At 42.1% G+C, this 24,321-nt stretch overlaps 1 protein-coding gene and 1 long non-coding RNA gene across 2 annotated transcripts in view; both read right to left on the bottom strand.

Moving 5' to 3' along the window:
• The window catches only part of LOC134578261 (uncharacterized), a 550,797-nt gene that overhangs the window by 211,962 nt on the left and 314,514 nt on the right, over positions 1 to 24,321 (bottom strand). The gene's annotated exons all lie outside the window — the stretch shown is intronic.
• The window catches only part of LOC134578756 (uncharacterized), a 32,285-nt gene continuing 14,564 nt past the window's right edge, over positions 6,601 to 24,321 (bottom strand). The window contains exons 2-5 of the mRNA XM_063437789.1: positions 21,099 to 21,454; positions 15,886 to 15,988; positions 10,827 to 10,998; positions 6,601 to 7,107 (exon numbers count right to left, since the gene is read on the bottom strand). Coding sequence (XP_063293859.1) covers positions 6,977 to 7,107; positions 10,827 to 10,998; positions 15,886 to 15,988; positions 21,099 to 21,454 — 762 coding nt within the window. The 3' untranslated portion in view covers positions 6,601 to 6,976. The remainder of the gene's footprint in view (positions 7,108 to 10,826; positions 10,999 to 15,885; positions 15,989 to 21,098; positions 21,455 to 24,321) is intronic.

Here is a 24,321-nt window from a genome sequence, read left to right as displayed (position 1 = left end):
CACCCTCAGGGCACTCTAGTGCCAGGAAAACGAGTGTTTTCCTGGCACTAGAGTGGTCCTTTAATTAAGTGAATTTGGTGCAAAAATCATGCTCCTGCTGTCTCACTCAGTTTGTCTCCATGGAAATAAAGGTTTCATTTTCAAATGGATTTTACAGCCCACTGTGTTTACTTTAGAACTTATTTCCTGCTTTGTTAATTGTTCTTTAATCACACACACATTATGCTGCTGCAGGGTCGAGCAAGCCAATTAACCCCTTAAAGGTACACTCTAAGCACTAAAACAGTTGCAGTTTCACAGAATTCTCTGCCATTTAGGAGCAGATCTACCCACACCTCCCCTGAATGAGATTCACACAGCCTCCTTATACATTTCCTGAAAAGAGTCTCAATGTTTTAGCTTACCTTATTGTAGTGTGTTTAATTTAGAATGTCCTATTTCCTGCTCTGTTAGTATCTGCTACACCATGCAGCAGCCTCCTTTAACAGAGCAGGATATAAAAATCTCCAAAGTAAACACTGGATTCTGTAAGATCTTATTTGAAAATGAAACCATTTTTTTCATGGACAATGTGCATGTCACAGCACTGGAGTTGTGGCTAGGCTGCATAAACAGAAACAAGGGCTGAAACCCCTAAATGACACAGAAGTGAGCAGTGAATCTACAGGGGCATAATATGTACACCAAAACTGCTTCATTATGCCACAGTTGTTTTGGTGCTTAGTGTCCCTTTATGGACCAAGGATTTTTTGAAACATGGTGCATTTGTGACCAAGGCCTTTTGTCACTTTTGCCTTGTGTTCATCCAACTATAACTTCACCCTTTCTGTTCAAGTGCACCCCTACGTGTTATCTTTTTTTAAAGAGAAATATGGCTTTCTTCTGACAAAATAAATATAAGTATATACATACAGACATACCAGAAAATTAAATATGAATAAAATATTAAACAATGGAGGGGGGCAAATTGTTACGTGTAATTTCTACACAACAAGCGCAACTAAAGAAAACTGAAAATACATTCACCAATTTGTCCTGGTTGTTAACCCCTTAAGGACATTACTTCTGGAATAAAAGGGAATCATGACGGAATATTTCTGTCATGTATCCTTAAGGGGTTAAGATTCCCACACTAACCCTAACCTTAAGGACAACAGTCATCAAATTTTCACTTCTCGTTTATAAATATATAATATAAAAATGATTTTCTTTTTTGTAAAATTTGCCTTTTTTTTTTTTTTTTTGCAGATTCTGATTTCCCATCAGATGGCGCAGACTCTTCTGTTGTCTGAGCAACTGATGCTCAACCTAGACCTGCTTGTACCTTAAAGGTGTGACAGTCCGTGCTATCACTGGGGGTTAAAGCCATTAACTGCATGATGGCATGGCCTGTCAGGCGGTCCTTACAGGGTTAATAACGAAGGAGATAAGAACTTCGAAATTAAACACATAATAGGTTATTTAGTAGAATGAGAATTCAAAGTGAGTTTAACATTTCAGGTTCAATTAGCCAAACTGAAAGCATAGCTGATTTAGAGAATTTTTCCAGTTCAATTATTTATTTATTTATTTTGTATTGTATTGGAGTTTTGAGACTCAAAATACCCATGTGAATTTGTGAATTACTTGATTTGCCACACTGTTATGCAATGCATATTTACTGCTCATGAAACAGAAAATGACAAAAAATTAAAAATATATATATATATATATATATATAAAAAAAAAAAAACTAGAGATCAAACATCAAAAAAATACAACATTGTCATAGTATGTATAAATATGGACAACAATATTAACAACATCTTGTCTGTAACAGCTTTTTTGTGGCTTCACCTAGCTAGTGTCTGGTGCAGACTACCGTAAGGGCACCTCCCTTGTGAAGCGCTAGGGATTCTCTATGAACTGTAAAGGCAGAGGTTATCCGTGCTATTCGTGTAGTCGTCAAACTATAGAGGTAGAGGTTATCTGTGCCACGGCAGTCGGTAAACTGTGTGCTGTAAAAATGCTAGGGAATAAAAGATAAAAGGTCTTAGTGCGAGGGAGTAACATCTAGGGTTCACATCTAAGGTTACTGGGGCTGCTAACTGTGCCTGTGATGGTATGCCTTTTCTGTCGGCTTATTACTGCACTTTGTCTTGCGGTCTTGGGGTGGGTGCTGCGGTAACTTGCTCACGTGCGGGATTGTCTGTTCAGTGAAGCCGGTAAGTGAAAACCCTTTGTTGACCCCTGATTTGTCTGTGGGCGTCTCTGTTTCTGGCCGCCTTCCCCTCTGGGTTCTCCGTGTCCAGCCTCATAATGTCTCAGCTTGTGGAGGAATTGCTCCTGGTCATCCATGGAGGTCAAGGTGAGCACCCGGGTTCCCTGTGGTACTTTTAGGGATCCGGCTGCTCCCCACCGGTATCTGATTTTTATCTTCTCTTAGCTTTTTGGCTACTGGTGCCAGTTGTCTCCGTTCTGCCAGGGCTGCGAACGGGAGGTCCCCATAAAATGTCACTGTGCTGCCCTCTAGCTGCATGCAGCCCAGTATCCGGGAACGGGCCATGAGTGCAGAGTGGGTTGGTATGTCTTTTGTGACCGCTATGACATCTCTGGGAGCTTCCTCTGGTGCCGTTGCAACTTTGCGGATCCGGAACGCGGTTAGGATGCTGTCGGGCTTGGCCTCCCCCCCCCCCCGACTCCCATTTCCACGATTAGGCAGGATATGTACTGCAGCAGGGCTCCATCACCCACGGTCTCTGGTATGCCTCGAATGCGGATGTTCCGCTTCCTATGCCGGGCCTCCAGCGTTGTAACCGTCCGCGTAAGCTTCTGGACCTGCGAACAAAGGTCCTGCACTGTGTCTCTTGAGGCCTGTTGTTGGGTGTCTCTGGTACTCTCCCTGGACTCCACATCAGTGAGCCTCTTTTTGATGTCACCCACCTCTTTCTTTGTGTCCCGCAGGTCTGCCCTCCACACCGCCCACATTTCTTCTAGGAAGTCTCTAATGTCCCACTTCGTTACAGGGGATGAGTCTTCCTCCGATTCGGATGTTTGATAGTGGGCCCCATCTTCTGCCAGATGTGAGGTATGGCTGTCTCTGTCTTCGTGTCAGTCATCCAAGGCCTCCTCCTCGCTGGGTGCCCCGGGCGCCATCTTGGTTGGTGCTGGCGGACTAGGCCTCGCAAAGGAGAGACGAATGTTGGGCATTTTAGGTGGCTCTGGCTGGTGGTACCTCTTGTTTTTTTCTCCCCACTACTGTCTCTGTGTGGGGGGCTCGTTTGCTGCTGGTTGAGGGACCCGTTTTAGCGGTTTTTAGTCTCTTGTTGTAGGTCTCTGGCATGGAGCTTCACAGAAACGCCTCCGTCTGGGTAGCTAGTCAGCCACGCCCCCCAGTTCAATTATTTTGACCTTAAAGGGACACTATAGTCACCAGAACAACTACAGCTTATTGGATTTGTTCTGGTGAGTAGAATCATTACCTTCAGGCTTTTTGCTGTAAACACTGTCTTTTCAGAGAAAATGCAGTGTTTACATTATAGCCTAGTGATAACTTCACTGGCCAATCCTCAGATGGCTGTTAGAGATCCTCCTGGGTCATGGCTGCCTAAAATGCATCCAAACATTCAGTATCTCCTCCCTCTGCATGCAGACACTGAACTTTCCTCATAGAGATTCATTAATTCAATTCATCTGTATGAGGAGATGCTGATTGGCCAGGGCTGTTTGAATTGTGCTGGCTCTGCCCCTGATATGTCTCCTTGTCAGTCTCAGCCAATCCTATGGGAAAAGAAATGAAGAAGAAATATATAAACAGTCCGAATAAAAAAAATCAATATATAAAAGTCAATATATAAACAGTCCGAATAAAAAAAAGAGTCTTATCTAAAGCAGGTCTAGCAGGTCTTCCCAATAAAGTGACCCTATTTACTTCAAAAATGACAAATTATGTTTACAAAATTAATGATTTTATTAATTGCTCAACTAAAAATTTCATTTATCTGCTCGAGTGCCCTTGTGGCCTCCAATATGTTGGAATGACTACAAGGTGCCTAAAAACGCGATTAAGCGAACATTGCAGAAACATCAAAAATGGATACCTAAACCATTCAGTATCCAAACATTTTAGTAAACATAATAGAGATCCAAGACTGTTGAAGTGCACTGGAATAAAAAAATGTACTATCCCATGGAGGGGTGGGAATATTAAAAACATTCTAGGTAAAACCGAAATGGAGTGGGTGTACAAACTCCAAACTCTTACACCTCATGGTTTAAATGTTGATTTTGATTTATTTAATTTCTTGTAATTTTATGCCTTTTATTCTGCTTTTTATTATTATTTTTATTGCCTTGCAGGTTTTATCTTATTTTGTTTCTATGACTGTACTAATATCTTTTATTGTTCATTTATGTGTTATACTTAACTGGATGTAAGATATTCACTATCTTACATCCATTTTACTGCTTGTTATTATTGTTTATAAGACTATGTCTGATGATACTTTTCAGTATATCAGACACATAGCCTTTTTACAATTACGCGAGCCGACGTCCAATTCTGTCTCCCTCGCATAGACGCCGGCAGCTGCGCAGTGCTTGCCGACGTCTATTTACTACAAGCCCCAGAATTCTCTGCGGCCGCCTGCCGGTCACATGACCATACTACCAGATTTATTTTCATACTAGTTAACCCTCGTTTTTTAAATGCTTATGTTTTTTTAAGGCTCATAGTGCTTATTGTATCATATGTCCTATATAATGAGCCTATTTTAATATGTTATACTATTATTGTACATTATTTGAATTTTGATTGGCTATTCCCAATTTTTGGCGCCAATTTTAATTATTTGAATTGCTATTTAAACTTTCTTCTGCCAGGTATCAGGTTCTTTTTCCATATTGATAAAGCCGTTTGGCGAAACGCGTTTGTGGAATTTTATTGTGTATTTTTGTGCACTATTTTCGTTCTTTATTTTTCCCCATATACGAGTGAATTCCTAAGAAGGAGAAGAACGAGGATACCCGCTCCGGACTAACACCTACAGACTCTGCGTCTCCTACTAGACCTGCTTTAGATAAGACTCTTTTTTTTTATTCGGACTGTTTATATATTGACTGTTTGTGGCGCAGCCCTTCTCTTCATTTCTTTTTTACGCTATCTGTTTAAGGGTTTTTGAGAGATTCCCTTATAGGGTTGCTGCCCTTTGGGGATTTAGCGCTTACTCTCACTTCTGTTTTAATCCTATGGGAAAGCATTGTGATTGGATCAGGCCACCACTTCTGTTGATGTCAGCAGACAGCATGTTTTTTTTTTCTGAGACAAACACTTCACTTTAGTGGATAACCCTGATTGGAAGTTTAAAAATAAGACACACGATGGCTAACTTGAATAAATATTTCAAGGCAGCCATGTTTTCAGCTTTGGCTTTTTTTCCTGAAAATTTCAAATTCGCCATGAACCAACAACAATCCACACTTTTAGTAGTAGCTGAATTTGAAAAAAATACTAAAGTGTATAAATCTTGTGTCAATCTTTCTCAATTCCTAGTTTTTTTTTTTTTTAAAAAAACAACAACAAAACACATTGACTGCAAGATTGTTCTTGTGTATAGAGATTACTAACCTACTCAATGATTCTTTGTTTGTAAATCTCAGAAAAATGAAAGCTGAAGTATCTCTGCCAGACATAGAACATATGACCTGACCTGAAGTCTGAACATATTGCTTATCTGGTTATTTAAAAAAAAAAAAAAAAAATGTCACAGTTTTACACTTCCCTTATACTAAAATGAGGTCCATATTGACGTCATAGGCTTATTTTTTTTTATTTTTATTTTTTTTTTTTTAACTATTCAATGTGGCGGTCGGCTAGCAAGTGCAGCCAAGGTGTTTGGTGTACAATTCTAGTGTAAACTATAATATAGATAAACAATTTACAAGCAATAAAATTACAAACATGTATTTAATGTTAGCTCTCGCCTGAAATACTATAGACAAACAACAACAAAATTGCTGATCCCAGTAAACTTATTCTGCCACCTTTCATGTATAAGGAGACTTCTTAACATTTTCCATTTTAAAATTGTATAAAAAAATCACATCTTAAAGGACCACTCTAGGCACCCAGACCACTTCAGCTTAATGAAGTGGTCTGGGTGCCAGGTCCAGCTAGGGTTAACCCATTTTTTTTATAAACATAGTTTCAGAGAAACTGCTATGTTTATTAATGGGTTAAGCCTTCCCCCAAATCCTCTAGTGGCTGTCTCACTGACAGCCGCTAGAGGCGCTTGCGTGATTCTCACTGTGAAAATCACAGTGAGAGCACGCAAGCGTCCGTAGGAAAGCATTGTAAATGCTTTCCTATGAGACCGGCTGAATGCGCGCGCAGCTCTTGCCGCGCGTGCGCATTCAGCCGACGGGGTGGAGAGGAGGAGGAGGAGAGCTCCCCGCCCAGCGCTGGAAAAAAGGTAAGTTTTACCCCTTTTCCCCTTTCCAGAGCCGGGCGGGAGGGGGACCCTGAGGGTGGGAGCACCCTCAGGGCACTCTAGTGCCAGGAAAACGAGTATGTTTTCCTGGCACTAGAGTGGTCCTTTAAAGTTTCTTAGCCTACATGCATATGCATCCTGTAATAAAACTATGGAGCTCTGTGTTCATAGCAGTCACATTGCCTTACATACCTCATTGTGGTACTGTAAACCCTCTGCTCTAGGACATTACCAAATAACAGCATTATCTTTACATCTTAGAGCAGTTCTGTGGTGTAATTGGTTAAGTTTAGCTTGTAAATGTTTAAATGTGTCCTTCGTTCACAGGGAGCATCTTAATACTTAAAATAGATTAAATACAATGCCACTTTCAAATGCCAGAGATATTTCCTTCAATGTCCATCCACAGATGATGAATAGGGATGTTGTAATAGTTTATATGTTGTTGACTAGGTAACAGGCCCAGCCTGTTCTCGGTACAGTGATTTGCTCAGACGATATATCCCAGTTTACAGATCCATTAGAACAGACCTTTGACGCACACCAGAAAAAGACTTTCTCACCAGCAGAACCACCACAGCCACAACAGTGCCACCTAGAACCAGCCCAACAACCAGCGCGGTGTAATTTGTAGCAGCTACTGCAAAGAAATAAAGAAGACCATGGGACAGGATGTTTTGAACGCAGATTCAATGACCATAAAATGGCATAAAAGGCACATTAAGATCTTTGCAAGCCACTAAGAGCATTAGGTTTCAAATGAATCCTTTGAGATCAAAAATGGACCATGGTAGTTTATTTGAACATAGCATCTTAATGCCTAATTTTTGTACCCATAGAAACCAATAAACTGAAAAATGTATCTGTTTTTAAGGACTCCTCTGCCCCTGTATTACTATATATATATATATTGTTTGGGTGGAGGTTAAGTTGGGATCTGAGGACTCCCTGTAGCCTGGAGGCCTTGACATGTTTCTTCTTCATTTGAAATAAATTATGAGGTTATTAGGTTACCTTAATAATCAGAGAAGCTGGAATGTTTGGCATTCCCTTAGCACATTTGGTGAGAAGTTAAAGGAACACTCCAGTTCCCTATAGCACCGTAGCTTGCTGAAAGGCTTTATGCATGAAGAGTGCATCCTCTTATTTAATGGATTTATATCTACTAAACAGAGGTTTTTATTTATTTTCTATTTGGGTAGTGGAGTATTCCTTTAAAAAAAAATGGGTAGTAAGCATAATGTTTTTTACCTGTTTTCCCCCATTCCCATGTGCCACAGGATAGGAGGGTAATATTACATGACCTGGGAAGTCCTTATCCTCTGCTATCCCACTTCTTAAAAAACCAGACAGATGTTACCTTCCTCTGTGTAGTTGAGGGTCACAATTTATTAAATGAAAAACAGCAGAACAAGTGACATTCAATACTGTCATGGTACAGCTTAGACTAAATATTCTGACATTACCCTGACTCATGCTCACACATGCTCTGAGACCGTGAGAACAGCCCAATCAATTGCTGAGAAGCATTTGATTGGACCTCACAGAGGGATGAATTGGTGTCAGAAAGGGCATGGAAGGCAGCAAGTGTAGCTTTGCCAGGTGCTGGTTTCCAGGTAAGCTTTAAGCTTTTTATTTTTTTTAAACCTATACACTGTGTGCAGAATTATTAGGCAAATGAGTATTTTGACCACATCATCCTCTTTATGCATGTTGTCTTACTCCAAGCTGTATAGGCTCGAAAGCCTACTACCAATTAAGCATATTAGGTGATGTGCATCTCTGTAATGAGAAGGGGTGTGGTCTAATGACATCAACACCCTATATCAGGTGGGCATAATTATTAGGCAACTTCCTTTCCTTTGGCAAAATGGGTCAAAAGAAGGACTTGACAGGCTCAGAAAAGTCAAAAATAGTGAGATATCTTGCAGAGGGATGCAGCACTCTTAAAATTGCAAAGCTTCTGAAGCGTGATCATCGAACAATCAAGCGTTTCATTCAAAATAGTCAACAGGGTCGCAAGAAGCGTGTGGAGAAACCAAGGCGCAAAATAACTGCCCATGAACTGAGAAAAGTCAAGCGTGCAGCTGTCAAGATGCCACTTGCCACCAGTTTGGCCATATTTCAGAGCTGCAACATCACTGGAGTCCCCAAAAGCACAAGGTGTGCAATACTCAGAGACATGGCCAAGGTAAGAAGGGCTGAAAGACGACCACCACTGAACAAGACACACAAGCTGAAACATCAAGACTGGGCCAAGAAATATCTCAAGACTGATTTTTCTAAGGTTTTATGGACTGATGAAATGAGAGTGAGTCTTGATGGGCCAGATGGATGGATTGGTAAAGGGCAGAGAGCTCCAGTCCGACTCAGACGCCAGCAAGGTGGAGGTTGAGTACTGGTTTGGGCTGGTATCATCAAAGATGAGCTTGTGGGGCCTTTTCGGGTTGAGGATGGAGTCAAGCTCAACTCCCAGTTTCTGGAAGACACCTTCTTCAAGCAGTGGTACAGGAAGAAGTCTGCATCCTTCAAGAAAAACATGATTTTCATGCAGGACAATGCTCCATCACACGCGTCCAAGTACTCCACAGCGTGGCTGGCAAGAAAGGGTATAAAAGAAGAAAATCTAATGACATGGCCTCCTTGTTCACCTGATCTGAACCCCATTGAGAACCTGTGGTACATCATCAAATGTGAGATTTACAAGGAGGGAAAACAGTACACCTCTCTGAACAGTGTCTGGGAGGCTGTGGTTGCTGCTGCACGCAATGTTGATGGTGAACAGATCAAAACACTGACAGAATCCATGGATGGCAGGCTTTTGAGTGTCCTTGCAAAGAAAGGTGGCTATATTGGTCACTGATTTGTTTTTGTTATGTTTTTGAATGTCAGAAATGTATATTTGTGAATGTTGAGATGTTATATTGGTTTCACTGGTAAAAATAGATAATCGAAATGGGTATATATTTGCTTTTTGTTAAGTTGCCTAATAATTATGCACAGTAATAGTCACCTGCACACACAGATATCCCCCTAAAATAGCTATAACTAAAAACAAACTAAAAACTACTTCCAAAAATATTCAGCTTTGATATTAATGAGTTTTTTGGGTTCATTGAGAACATGGTTGTTGTTCAATAATAAAATTAATCCTCAAAAATACAACTTGCCTAATAATTCTGCACTCCCTGTAATGGGGGTGAGGGATAACCTACTTTGGCCCTGATGGTTCTTAAACCTTATCTGTGACAAGCTACCAGTCTTTATTTTGCTTAGCTCTCTTAGTCCCCTGACACATTTAGAGGACTACTTCATGTCCTGGTTTGGCAGTCTTTCTTGACCTCCAGTGAAATTTAACTCTGCACATTTCCTACACTAAATACAATAAATAAATAAAAGGCTAAAAGTAGGTGCTACTATCACCTTGTGTAGGTCACCCAGTCACACACAAAATACAGTAACCAAAATAGGTTATACATAGTAGTGATAGTACTCTGATAAGTATATGTATAAAAATACACATATAATAACTATATCAAATTGTAAGAGTGTAAGAAAACACACACATGCAATTTTTACCATAAACTTTATATACAACCTAAAATATAAACCGAAAATAGACCATAGTGTAATCTGTATAAATGTTATAAAAACCTGTTCCCATCAGGTAGGTAGGATGCCCACAGGATACTGGATACTGTATTTCAAATACGTGATTTGTAAAAAAAAAAAAAAAAAAAAAAAAAAAAGGTAACAGAACAGTAACCAGGAAATATTTCTTGAATTAAAAATGTATAAAAACTCAAAGATTTTACTGCACAACAGCACTAACGCGTTTCAACAATGTCTTTCTCAAAGTGCTCGAGCAACATTTGTTGTTGAAACGCGTTAGATTTTGAGTTTTATATATATTTTAGGTTATATATATCAAGTTTATGGTAAAAATTGCACTTGTGTGTTTTTACTTACACTCTCTGAGTGTTTTTTCACTGCAATTTTATATGGTTATTATTATATGTGCGTTTTTATACATATACTTATCATATACTTATCAGTGTGCTCTCACTACTCTTTTTAACCTATTTTAGTCACATTTCCTACACTGACTTATTGACCTAGTTTATTAAAATAACTGTATTTTCTGATACAACTTTGCTTGCAATTGTGTTCCCGTTCTTTGCTATTATATTACTGTACTTTGCAAATTCTTAAAAAAAAAACAAAAAAAAAAAACACAACATTTACATTAAGGTGTTTCTGAAGCTTTACACGATTCCTCTAAACATGAAGGACACTTTTTTTTTAAAAGTAGATTTAACAACAAAGAATTGATTAGTAAAGTTTATATTTAATACTGACCTCTCCTTGACTCTCGGATCACATAGATTGGTTTAGCAGTAACATGATAGGTCTCCGTCTCCATCAATGAGTTAATTGGCTGATGAACAAGAACAGTCACAGGACAGTTGGAACCACAGGGTTGTGATTGATTGGTGCTTAGACAAAGCTTTACCTCACAGCTTACAAATACCTGGATGAATAATACAACATGGTCAAATAATTTTTTTGGGGGGGGGTGGTGGGGTGAGGGGCAGTGGCTTTAAAAAAGCTTTGGTAGATCAATATATGTTAACAGCATCCAGCATTTGCATATTCTGTCCTCATTGTCTCGACCTTTTACCTTCTTTCTAGATTTTGTTAGTTGCTGCCTGCATGCAGCGGCATAGCCTGAGCATGGCCACGGGGGCAGTTGCCCAGGGCTCAAAATTCTTAGCGGTGCAAAATTTCAACGAAAAAAGTAGTAATAATAAAAAAAATTGCACGCCCTCACACAAAACAAATCTCCCAATGTTCGAACATTGTACACTAACAATATTCTGGCTGACATCATTTATTTGTCACGTCAAGTCATGTTGGACTCAGCCATGATGCCAAACAAGTGTCTGTGGTCATTCCTGCTGTTCCTTTAAAAGCAGAAACAGCTTTGCCTGAGGATGCGTCAACTTCTGCTCAGCCAAATATTCTGCCAAAGAGTATTGACCTAAAATGTTTTCACTAATATCGGCTATTGGCCTGAAACTGTGGATCAAACTTTAAAAACTGAACTTGTCAAAAGAGACAGTGGAACTGCATAGTAAGGATGCATTGTTTCCAAAAGACAATGATAGCAGGTCATTTTCCAAGGATTGGTTCAACATGAATTTGGACTATGGTGGATATTGCAAAAGAGTCTTTTTAGACTATTTTTTTTTTAATCTATCTATATTTCAACTGTCCGTAGTGAAAGAAGTTTCTCAAAACTTAAATTAATCAAAATGTATACAAGATAGTCAATAAGCCAAATAAGACCTATCAATACTGTCAATTGAGAGGAATTTCAATGTAGATTTCAATACTGTTCTTGAAAAATGTGCACAAATTAAAATCAGGTTATTCTAAATAAATGTGAGTATAATAGCATCAAATGCATTTTAGTTTAATTAAATCAGTATTTTTCTGAAATTACAATACATTTGCTTGGGAGTAAGGGGTCCAATACTGGACTGGTGGAAGGGACTTGGTGAGTGCTAATGGTTCATGGGTTAGGGGGTGCATTACTTACCTTCTCCCGGGCGCTGGCAACCCATGCTACGCCACTACCTGAATGTACTATTTGTGTGTACTACATTTTTCTATCACTTTTACTGTGAAACCATTGGTCTAGAACTGTGGTTTGCGCTCAGGTCCTTCCTTCCTACTATCTGTACTCCTTGACAGCCACTAGAAGGCTTCCTAGTTTGAAACGGACCTTTGGTCCATTATCTGATGCTGGACGCCCTCACGCTCTGCATGAGGACCTCCAGCATCAGATTTTTTCCTAATGTGTGAGCTGGTGGGGGAGGAATGTGGGCGGAGCCTGATCCAGCGCCGAGGGACATCGGCGCTGGATTCAGGTAAGTGACTGAAGACCCTTCAGCCCTGCGGGAGAGGGGGCAAGAGGGAGGTGGTCCTGTAGGATTTTATAGTGTCATAGGATGTTTTTCCATAGGAAGATCTAACTTGTTAACCAGTAGGCGAAAAAGTAATTTTTGGTGCTAATGTTATTGGAGCATTGGGCTCACCCAGGGCCGGATTAAGAGCCCAGTGGGCCTGGTGCTGATAATTATGATGGGCCTAATTACAAATTAGGGGACACTGATACATAGGGGACATTAGAGACTTGATAAAGACCTGGGTACAGGTCGAAACGTTGCGGTGTCCAATAAACCTGCCTAAATCTATCACAGTGAGTGCCTGAGATTTTTTCTTTTATACTAGGGGACACTGAGACACTATGAGAAATGGGGACACAGAGACATTGGGAGACTAGGGGACTTTGGGAGTCTAGGGAACACTGAGACACTAGGGACACTGGCACACTACATACACTGAGAGACACCAGGGACACATGGGGATACTGAGATACTAGGGACACTGGCTGGGAGACATGGGGACACTGCCATGTCTCCTATGTCTCAAAGTCGCCCAGTGTCCCCATGTCTCCCTGTGTCTCCATGCCTCTCAGTGTCCCCATGTCGCCCAGTGTCCCCTAGTGTTTGTATCTCCATGTCTCCCAGTGTCCCTTAGAGTCTGTGTCCTCGTGTCTCCCAGTGTCCTGATGTCACTAGGACACTAGGGGACACTTAGAGACATGGGGACACTGGGAGACATGGGGCCACTGAGCCACTAGGGACAGTGGCTGGGAGACATGGGGACACAGACTAGGGGCCACTGGGAGACATGGGGCCACTGTGTCCCTAGTGTCTCAGGGTCATGGGCGTCCGAATGGGGAGGGTAAAGGGGGGTACTTGGCCCTTCCTCCCCCCCCCCCAGATTTTTCAGCTTGTGCTGCTATTTTTCGTTTTAGTGTGAGAATACAGTGCAATACCAGTGTGAATGGAGAAAGACAGGAAGCTACAGCTTATCCCTGCCTCTCTCTCATGACTGAAACCACAGGGGAGCAGCACAGAGGCAGCCTACAGAGCAGGTAAGTGAGGGATGGGGGGTGGGGGAGACCGCATAGAGGAAGGTAAAGTAGAAGGAGCAGAAAGGTTCTGCAAGGGGCAGGAGGGGTCAGCAAGGAATAGAAAGGGGCAGCAAGAAGCAGGAAGGGGTCGAAAGGTTTTCAAGGAGCAGAAGGGTAAAGTAGAAGGAGCAGCAAGGAGCATGAGGGGTCAGCAAGGAGCAGGAGGGGTCAGCAAGGAGTAGAAAGGGTCTGCAAGAGGCAGGAGGGGTCAGCAAGGAATAGGAAGGGGCAGCAGGAAGGGGTAGGGACGGTCTGCAAGGAGCAGGAGGGGTCACCAAGGAGTAGGAAGGGTCTGCAAGGAGCAAGAGGGGTCAGCAAGGAGTAGGAAGAGGCAGCAAGGAGCAGGAAGGGGCAGCAAGGAGTAGGAAGGGGCAGCAAGGAGTAGGAAGGGGCAGCAAGGAGTAGGAAGAGGCAGCAAGGAGTAGGAAGAGGCAGCAAGGAGTAGGAAGAGGGAGCAGGAAGGGTCTGCAAGGAGCAGGAAGGGTCTGCAAGGAGCAGGAAGGGGCAGCATGGAGCAGGAAGGGGCAGCATGGAGTAGGAAGGGGCAGCATGGAGTAGGAAGAGGCAGCAAGGAGCAGGAGGGGTCAGTAAGGAGTAGAAAGGGTCTGCAAGGGGCAGGAGGGGTCAGCAAGGAGTAGTAAGGGTCTGCTAGGAGTAGGAAGGGGCAGCAAGGAGAAAGAAGAGGCAGAAAGGAGTAGGAAGGGTCTGCAAGGAGCAGGAAGGGTCTGCAAGGAGCAGGAAGGGTCTGCAAGGAGCAGGAAGGGTCTGCAAGGAGCAGGAAGGGCCATCAAGGAGCAGGAAGATCCATCAAGGAGCAGAAAGGGATCAGAAAGAGAAAGGAGCAGAAGGGCGCAAAATAAGCAGAAAGAAGCAGAAAGGTGAAGGAGCCTCAGAAGACAAAGAAGACTGTGTCAAATGAAGGAGAAGAAAATGAGATTGGAGCACTTCATTCTGGACACCACATCATAAGGCGTTGGTATCTGGGCCTGGCAGGGACACTTTGGACCTTCTCATCTCCCCAGGTAAAAACAAACAATATCAGTGTTAATGTTTTCACTTTTATTTACTGAATGTCAGGAAACACAGAGGGCCGCTGGGTAGGGGTGCCGCTGATTGGCTAGATGGGTCAGCTAGCACTCTAAGCCAATCAGTAGCTCCCCATTCATAAAAACGTAAAACATTTTTATAAATTGGGAACTAGCGATTGGCTTAGAGTGTCAGCTGACCACTCTAGCCAATCAGCGGCACCCATGCCCAACGTCAATCTGCACTTCCTGACACTCTGTTTCAGAAGTCGAATACCACTGAGCGACCTGGAGATCTGGAGCTGAAGGAAGCCTTTGGGGGTAAACCATTTGAGAGCGGTTTCACCCCTTCAAAGAAAGAGCACCCAGGGGCCTCCTTGCATCACAGCATTTTCATTTAGATAAAGTTGTTATGGTGACCAGAATGTTCCTGTAATTTGATGAAAGGAACACTATAGTGTCAGGAATACAAACATAAATTCCTGACACCATAGTTGTGAAAACGCTATTCATCCTTGCATTATGTGAAAATGACTATGCTCCTTCCTTTTCATGACACTGTCAAAAAGGGGCCAAGCATGGATGTCATTACAATTATGCCCCCCCCCACAGAAAAATCCCTGCGGACGTCCATGCTCAGAGTCCCCATGTTCCCCAGTGTCCCAATGTCTCAGCGTCCCCATGTCTCGGAGCTGCTGTCTGGACTCTCTGTGCAGAGCTGCTCCCCCGCGGATCAGTGAGTGGAGAGAGGCAGGGAGGGAGATGCCGTAACTTCTTATCACTGCCTCTCTCCATACAAACAGCGACCCCTACTGGCCGGCGCTGGTATTGCAGAATAATCTATGTTTATACTCAGACAGACATTTGTATTGCCGGTATTACTGCAATACCGGCACCGGCTAGACAGCATCAAATACCTGAGAAATACTTCTTAGAAATGCCTGGCAACCCTAAGAAATACATGAGAAATACCTGGCAACCCTAAGAGTAGTGTGTAAAAAAAAATAAAATTTTTTTTTTTTTTTTTTTTTTAAACCAATGGGCCTATTCCATGGGCCTGGGCCTGGAGCTGCAGCTCCATCAGCCCCTATGTTAATCCGGCCCTGGGCTCACCGTCTAGAGAAAAGACATGATGCATGCCATTTTTTTAATTAACCCTATTTGTAGATAGACATCATGGACACTACACATTGCATTTAACCATTATTTTAAAATATAAACAAACACATTTATACCAAAAACAACGGTCATGAAAAAGCTACATCCATGAGAAAAGCTAAGAATGAGCCAATGCAGTGAATATTGTTAATCCAAAAAGTTTAGGCAGTGCCAGTTGGACCCAACATACCATGGAGGAGTCAGTCCCGTGAGGGAGCCCCGATGGGCGAAGGATAAACACTCTCTTGTTGTATTCTCCCTTTATCTCCTCTGCTGTCCTGCTATCCAAACACCTGCAGTATGAACAGCAGGAACAACTGGTTCAGTCATCTTAATGATACCAATATTACATGCAGAAATCTAATGCTTACAAAAAATATTGTTCCCTTAAATTGTTAATGCTGCAAACACACATACACACACTGACCCATACAGGCACACACACTGACCCATACAGACAAACATGCACACACACACACACTTATCCATACACATAGACATATACACACTGACCCAATGCAGACACACACAGTGACCGATGCAGACACACACAGTGACCCCTGCAGACACACTCACACACTGACTCATGCAGACTGATGGGCTGACACACACACACTGACCCAAGCAGACTGACAAACACAAACAAACTGACCAAGGCTTGAGTTATCGCTTTAGTGAGTAGTAGAGGATCTTATGAACTTCCATATTTAATAAGCCCACGCGAGCCATAGAGTGGTTAAAGGAGAAGGCTTCCCTGACTCATTATTATTAACATTCACCAGCCTGTCTAATTGGCAAAAGGAAATGGGAGATGGCTTTTTTGATAAGCCACTTAATAAATTTCTTTCACAGACTTGGTTAGAAAGTATGTTGTCCAAAAAGGCAGTAGAAAAATTGTTGTGTACAAAAAAATTCACGTATAAAGTGACCCACCAATTCTGTAAATCTCTAATTTAGAAAACCCCACACTGACCCATACAAAACACACATACACACACTGACCCATGCAAACACACACATACACACACACACACACACACTGACCCATACAAAACACACATACACACACTGACCCATGCAAACACACACATACACACACACACACTGGCCAATACAGACACATACACATACACAATGTCCCATGCAGACACACAAAGTTTTCCTGGCACTATTGATTCCACCCCCTCCCCCCCTACTCGGCACTGGAAGGGTTAAAACTTCAGCTGAGTGAGGAAGCTCACAGACAAGTGAAACACGTTTTGGCTGATTTGGACTTTTATTTGTACTTTTTATACTACATTCTTGGTTTTATTTATTACTTGTAATTTGGAACCAATAAAAAATATTTTTATATCCATCTAAGTCCTTGGAGCCTCCAGGAATTTCTGTTGGGAAGTGCCATGCCTATATATTGGCACACTGCTGAACACTCTCAGAGCCAGGAACTTAAGGCTCTCAACAAGGTGAGCATAATACTTACCACCAGCATATTTACTGCAAGTTTGCACAGTACTACCCATTTGGTCTATATTTCCTCTTTTTAGTGTCCTTTTGGAGGTCCATCATAGAGGAAGTGGTGTGTTGCTGCCCAAAGAGCAAAAAGGTTCATTTTACGGAGACAATACCATATAGGCTCCAGACCATGTGAGTGGTTCTAGTTAATCACCTATATCACTCATCACTGTTAAAGACCATCTGCACTATACATTTCTTTGTTTTTTTCCCCTTCTATATATGTTTTCAAGCATATTTCTATGTGTGATATCACACTAAATTGATGGGGTAAGTGGACCTCTCTATCACTTTATATTTGTATAGTGCTTCACTAGTTGGTGTATATTTTATACCATATCTTTCAGTATTGTAAATTGATCGTGAAAATAAGGGTGTTCCACTTTATGTGTTAAGCTTTGTATTTAGGCACTATATAGTATCATTATATAAGAAAAAGGGTGCGCTGTGTCTTTAAGACAAAAAAGTGTGCAATATTTCTTTAAGACGTATTTCAGTGCTTGTGGTAATTCACAATTTCTATATTGTGGGTGTAATATTATCTTATACACACGTGAAAATACACAAAAGTGCAAATGTGCAAGTATCTCTAATATAACAGTGCAACACAAAATTCGGATAAATGGAGTGGATACAATACCCAGCTGTATATACCCTGGATTAGGTTACTCCAGATTACTTGTGCATATATATAAAAAGCAAAAAGCAAAATACATAGCGTGATACAGTATAATAAATTGACATGTGGAGACAATATCTCTATAGGTACACTCACAAGTGGAGAGCAGATAAGTCTGCTCTAACTGTATCCGCTTTATATATAAAAGATTCACAGGACGGCAGCAGCTTGAAACTAAATTGGCTTTAATATCTGCAAAACTTCACAATTATAAAACGGTGTCACTTAGCTCCCTCAGCCCTTCTCTGGAAAAATGTTCTGTTCGGTTTGGTTGCCGGCTAACACAATACCGCAAACACTTCCTGGAGGCGGAGCCTAGTGACGTAACCACGGGACGTGCGTGATGACGCGTTTCGCCTCACATTCGGCTTCCTCAGATCAGATCTTGGTGATTTGAGGAAGCCGAATCTGAGGCGAAACGCGTCATCACGTACGTCCCGTGGTTACGTCACTAGGCTCCGCCTCCAGGAAGTGTTTGCGGTATTGTGTTAGCCGGCAACCAAACCGAACAGAACATTTTTCCAGAGAAGGGCTGAGGGAGCTAAGTGACACCGTTTTATAATTGTGAAGTTTTGCAGATATTAAAGCCAATTTCGTTTCAAGCTGCTGCTGTCCTGTGAATCTTTTATATACAAAGCGGATACAGTTAGAGCAGACTTATCTGCTCTCCACTTGTGAGTGTACCTATAGAGATATTGTCTCCACATGTCAATTTATTATACTGTATCACGCTATGTATTTTTCTTTTTGCTTTTTATATATATGCACAAGTAATCTGGAGTAACCTAATCCAGGGTATATACAGCTGGGTATTGTATCCACTCCATTTATCCGAATTTTGTGTTGCACTGTTATATTAGAGATACTTGCACATTTGCACTTTTGTGTATTTTCACGTGTGTATAAGATAATATTACACCCACAATATAGAAATTGTGAATTACCACAAGCACTGAAATACGTCTTAAAGAAATATTGCACACTTTTTTGTCTTAAAGACACAGCGCACCCTTTTTCTTATATTGTCGTATTCTGAGTGTTTTATGAGCTATTGCACTTTATAAGGGAGCTGCTTTTAAAGTTTTTAGGTTTTTTATATACCAGCATTTACAAATTTTAGACGTGTATTGAGCGCCTTCTGTTACTTGTTCTTTTCTGGACTATATAGTATCACTCATTAGCTCTGAAAAGGTTTTTTTCTGTTTTTGTTAAACTTACCTGAATCTAGCGCCGATGTTCCTTAGCGCTGGGTCAGACTCCTACTTCGCGCTTGGATTAGGCTTCCCCATAGGAAAGCATTTTGTATCAATTCTTTCCTATGGGGATTTAGCAGACACTTGATGTCCTAATGCACTGCGTGAGGACGTCCAGCATCAGTTAAGCGACTTTTGGTTGCCTAACCAACCGGTAGGAGTTAACCCCTCAAGGTAATTATTGCAGTTTCTGAGAAACTGCAATAATTAAACTTGCAGGGTTAAGGGGAGTGGGACACTGCACCCAGACCACTTCAATGAGCTGAAGTGGTCTGGGTGCCTATAGTGTCCCTTTAAGCACACACTCTGACAGTCACACACACACTCAATGACAAACACACAGACATCACTGACAGACAGACTAACTGATTTGACACACACACATACCCCAACAGACACACTGGCAGATACGCACTGTCAGTCACACACACACTCAATGACAAACACAGAGTCGTCACTGACAGACACAGACTAACGGTTCTGACACACACTCATTGATAGGCTCATTGACAGGCTCCCTTGATAAAGGCATTTTGACGAAACGTTGGGGTTGTATTGGTTGACTCTTGTCCTTCTTCTCACTAGGTCTGGTATGTTTTCTTTATTATTTTGTTATTTATCATTATTTTGGGGTTATTGAATTTGGCATCTCATATAGCTGTCTTGTATACTTATATATAACTTTTTATGCAGTATGGAGTTTGCTTGTATGCAAACTTAAGAACTGATAGATATTGCATTGTATTCTTTATTGGACATTTATTGTCCTTTTTATGCATTGATACTGTTTATGAGAGCCTATTATTTTGACCCATGTAATAAACATTTTTTTCTATATACTTTTGTGGTTGTGCTCCTTGTTTAAGTTATTTACACACTCATTGATAGACACACAAACACACACTGACAGATACTTATTGACAGACACACACGGATAGTCACACACAGACTCAATGACAAACAGACTCTCACTGATTTGACAGACACTCACAAACACACACACAGACACACTCATACACTCACATGCACACACAGAGACACACACTCACAGACACACACATACACTCATAGACACACACACTTACACTCACTAATTATTAATATTATTAAAATTTCCACCCAGCCTCCCTACCTAGAGAGATGGCGTGTATCTGTCCTTGGGGTCCAATGGGGCTGCTGTGAAGCGTGCAGATGTATTGGAATCCGAGGCAACGAGGGAGTGCTGATCTCCCTGCTCTGCTCCCTCGCGGGCCATCTACAGATGCCAGTAGCCGGGATATGACATCATATTCCATCTATAGTGGCAATCAGCAAACGGCGAGGGAGCAGAGCAGAAAGATCACAGCTCCCTCGCTGCCTCGGATTCCAATACAACTGCACGCCGGGGGGTCCATATGGCGGCCAGCAGGCCTGGTCTTGGACCCCCCCATGACAAGGGGGAGCAAAGGGGACGCCCAAGTGAGCGTTTGGGGGCGGCATTTTTTGGTTAGTGCCGCCCAAGGCAAATGCCTAGTTTGCCTTGGGCTAAATACACCACTGCCTATGCTCCTCTATGGAGAACATTGGATTTGCCCATATGACACAACCTGACGGAGACTCGGCACTCGAGAAAAGGTGAGTAATTAGTTTTATTTTTATTTTTTTATACAATTTTAAGGCAGGGCTAAACTATCTAGGGACATCAGGACTGTAGTGTTAGGAATAAAATATAAATTGTTAATGCTACAGTGTTCCTTTAAATGATTTGCTGTTAATGTCTTGGTGCCAGATACCACAAGACATGTTCAGAGGTCTTCTGGAGTCCATGCATCAGAGCTGTTTTTGGCAGAACAAGGCGCCTACATGATATTAGACAGGTGGTTTTAATGTTATGGCTGATCAGTGTAAATAATAAGGTGCACACTGCTCTGCACAGTTAATCTCTCTATGTTCCAGATACCCATATATTCTGTTTCTTACCCATCCTGGATGATGTAGGTTTTGACTTTGTTCCGTTTACTCACAAGCTGGCATGAGATAATAATTAGCATGGTGTCACTCCGATTTGTCTCTGCTGTCACGGTGACATACACCGGCTCATTACTCTGGACTTGAGTAAGAGGGGTAATGGATTCTCTTATAGATTTGCTGCCCTTGGTTTTATTTTTGCTGAGCCCGATGCCAAACCTGAAGCTTCCAAAATTCCGTTCTGTAATAGAATCAGTCCACACAAAATTGGATTCCTCAGGATTTGGGCACAGTGGGTACACAACCAGTGCAATTGTTTGGTTACTGCAATCAATCAATGTGCTTTCTCTTGTGAGGGTCATGGAATCCTGTTTGGAAAAATGAAAGTAGATACATATGTCAGCATGGCTTGACATCAGCCACATAGCATATTCTGTGTGCAGCATCTTAATCTATAATTTACCAATATAAAAATGGTGGAGCGTGCATGAAATAAATGCTATATAGGAAGTTTAATTAATATGATCCACTCTTAGCATAAACCTGCTTAATGTAAAGAAATAACATAGGGTAGTATAGTAATAAAACGATAAAATAGAGTGCAGAACGAGTGCTCGATGTGGGCTCATTCCAGTGTGCAGGATAGTCCTCGTGGCGTCAGCCGGCCGTGGCGTGGCGTCAGCCGCTGTGGAACGAGGGACAAAGGGGGTGATGTTGGTTACGTCCCATGAGCTTCCAGGAGTGGGATCGTTGGGGCCTGGTATATCCAGTCCGAGTTTGCCCAGGGAGGAACTCGAGTCGTCTGGTGACATCAGGCGGAAGGTGGATGCTCCCTTCATAACCGTGAGTGTAGAGGGTCCCCAGCGGTATTTAACCCCAGCTGCTCTGAGAGTCTCGGTGACTTGTCGGACTGATCGCCTCCATGTCAGGGTGGCTCTACAGAGGTCTTGCAGGAAGGTGAGCTGCATGCCCTCAAATTGGTAGGGGCTCCGGTTGTTGAGCGCTGCCATTACCACCATTTTGTCTCTATTGGACAGGAAGCGGAGGAGAACATCGCCGGAGGCCCCTGCCGGGGCTCTTGGAGACTTCTGGAGTCTATGGGTGCTCTCTATTTGGACTGTCTTTGCCTGTTTGGGATTTAGGTTAGTAGGCATCTGGTGAATTGTGGCAGTTCCTTGTCGTCGATAGAGTCATCGATGCCTCTGATTTTTATGTTGGTGCGACGTCTATCCGGGCCTGCAAGGTATGGTGTGAGACCTGTAGGAGTCGGAGCTTCTCCTCCGTTGCTTGGTGGCGTTGTGCCATGGAGGTGATGTCCTCTACGGTGGCCCTCACCCTGTCTGCGACAGCGGTCACCTCCTCTTGCATTACCGCGATGTCTGTGCGGAACAAAGTGCGTATATTTTTTAGAATGTTCAGTATATCCCCCTTGGTGGCTGGAGCTCCGAGGTCTCCGAGGGGTAAGTTCAGGAGGGGATCAGCTGCCTCGGGTATGGGGTCAGGCGCGTCTATCTCCTCCTCCTCCTCCGAGGATGAAGTTTGTGGATCCAGGGTCGCCGCCATTTTCGGTTTAGGCCTTGATAGAAACATATCGCCGATTTTCTGAGTTTTTAGTTTTTTATTTCGTTTCCCCATGTTGTCACACGGTGTTGGAGCCTGACTGTAGTCGGTTTGTCGCCGTGTAGGTCTGTTATTCTGCATTAATTGCTGTTAATTCTCTGGAGCACCGCAGCCATGCGACTGCCCTCAGTGAGGTCCAGACCACGCCCCAAAAATTATATTTTCAAAGTCAATATATTACGATTTTTTTCATTAGACCAAGTAGAGAACTAACAAGGGCGTGCAGATTCTAGGCAAAAATATTTGAAAATGTTTTTGATTAGAGTTAAGCTTTGGTGTATTGATTAGTGTTCGTGTAGTGTGGGTAGGGTATAATGTGGAGTGGATTGAGACTGAGACAAACATGTCCAAAATGCTGCCTGAGATAAGTGGGAGTTAAAAATCACAGGTACAAGCTATTCCAGCTGCCATGATTAAAAAACACACACACACACACTGCCAAAACAAACACACACACACACACCCAAAACAAACACACACACACACACACACACACTGCCCACACAACGAACTGGATAACACAAGAAAAAAAAAATATTCCATTACGTTATTTTGTTTCCACAATTAATGTTTGCTTCTCCAAACAATGTAAGAGCCTATATTTATCTAATAGGACATCTAGTCAGTTTGAAATAGGAACAGATCCACAAGATGCAATTTAAGTCTTAATTGGTAATATTATTTTACTCTTGTACCTTTTTTTAGCCTTGTCATCCATGAGCTGTTTGTTATGTATAATGGAAATGTATTTATATTTACTATAAATCAGATATCTAGTGTCAAAATAATTTTGGGAATGACTCAGAGAATAGTTTATAATCAGTCACGTCTCTGAAAATGTCTGTAAAATGCAATATTAAAGACATTGGTGAAGGATCTAGTAGCTCCACTAATAGTGGGTAATAATGACAAGAAGACCCAATAAGCAAAATTTTCCTTGTCCCCTCCCCCCAAGAAATGATAAAGTTTAAAAAAAAATAGTAAGAATTTACAAATTTCTGCTCACTGATAATCAGTTGTATAAATAAACTTTTTCTTCTACAAGAGTATGAGTTGAGTATCCAAAATGGCTGCACATTTTGGCAAAATGGCTGAACATGCTGATTGAATGGCCTGGCCATTCTTGGTAAATCCACACACCACACATATGACATTGTAATCACTGTAGGGCTAAACACACCTCTGTCTTCCTGACAGCCAGCAGAGGGTGCTTCTGCTGTGACAGTTATGTGATGTTTGACGTTCTCACTCATTGCTGGAGGACATTGAACGTCCTCAATGGCCTATCATAGGGAAGCACTAAATTCAATGTTTCCCTGTGAGAAGCATTGGACTGGACAAGATTTGGTTGCTTCTTGTGGCTTCTCATCCCAAATATTTCTCTATGAGAAGTATTAGATTAGACAAGGAAACGGAAGAAGTCAACATGCTTGCTGATGAAGGAGGGTGAGCAGGCGGCTGCAACAGTAATGTCTCGGCGGTGGGAACAGGCAGGGCTGAATTTCCCATGGCAAGGTAGGCACTTGTGCTGTAGGTGGCGTCCGCCGTCTATGTACACCTATAATATGCCTTTTTTGCGTTTAGGTGGGTTGGGGAGATATGCACCAGTGCTCCA

Source organism: Pelobates fuscus, chromosome 12 (genome assembly GCF_036172605.1).
Source record: "Pelobates fuscus isolate aPelFus1 chromosome 12, aPelFus1.pri, whole genome shotgun sequence".
Taxonomy (NCBI): Eukaryota; Metazoa; Chordata; class Amphibia; order Anura; family Pelobatidae; genus Pelobates; species Pelobates fuscus.
The sequence above is the reverse complement of the archived record's forward strand: the minus strand, read 5'-3'. Positions and strand labels throughout refer to the sequence as shown.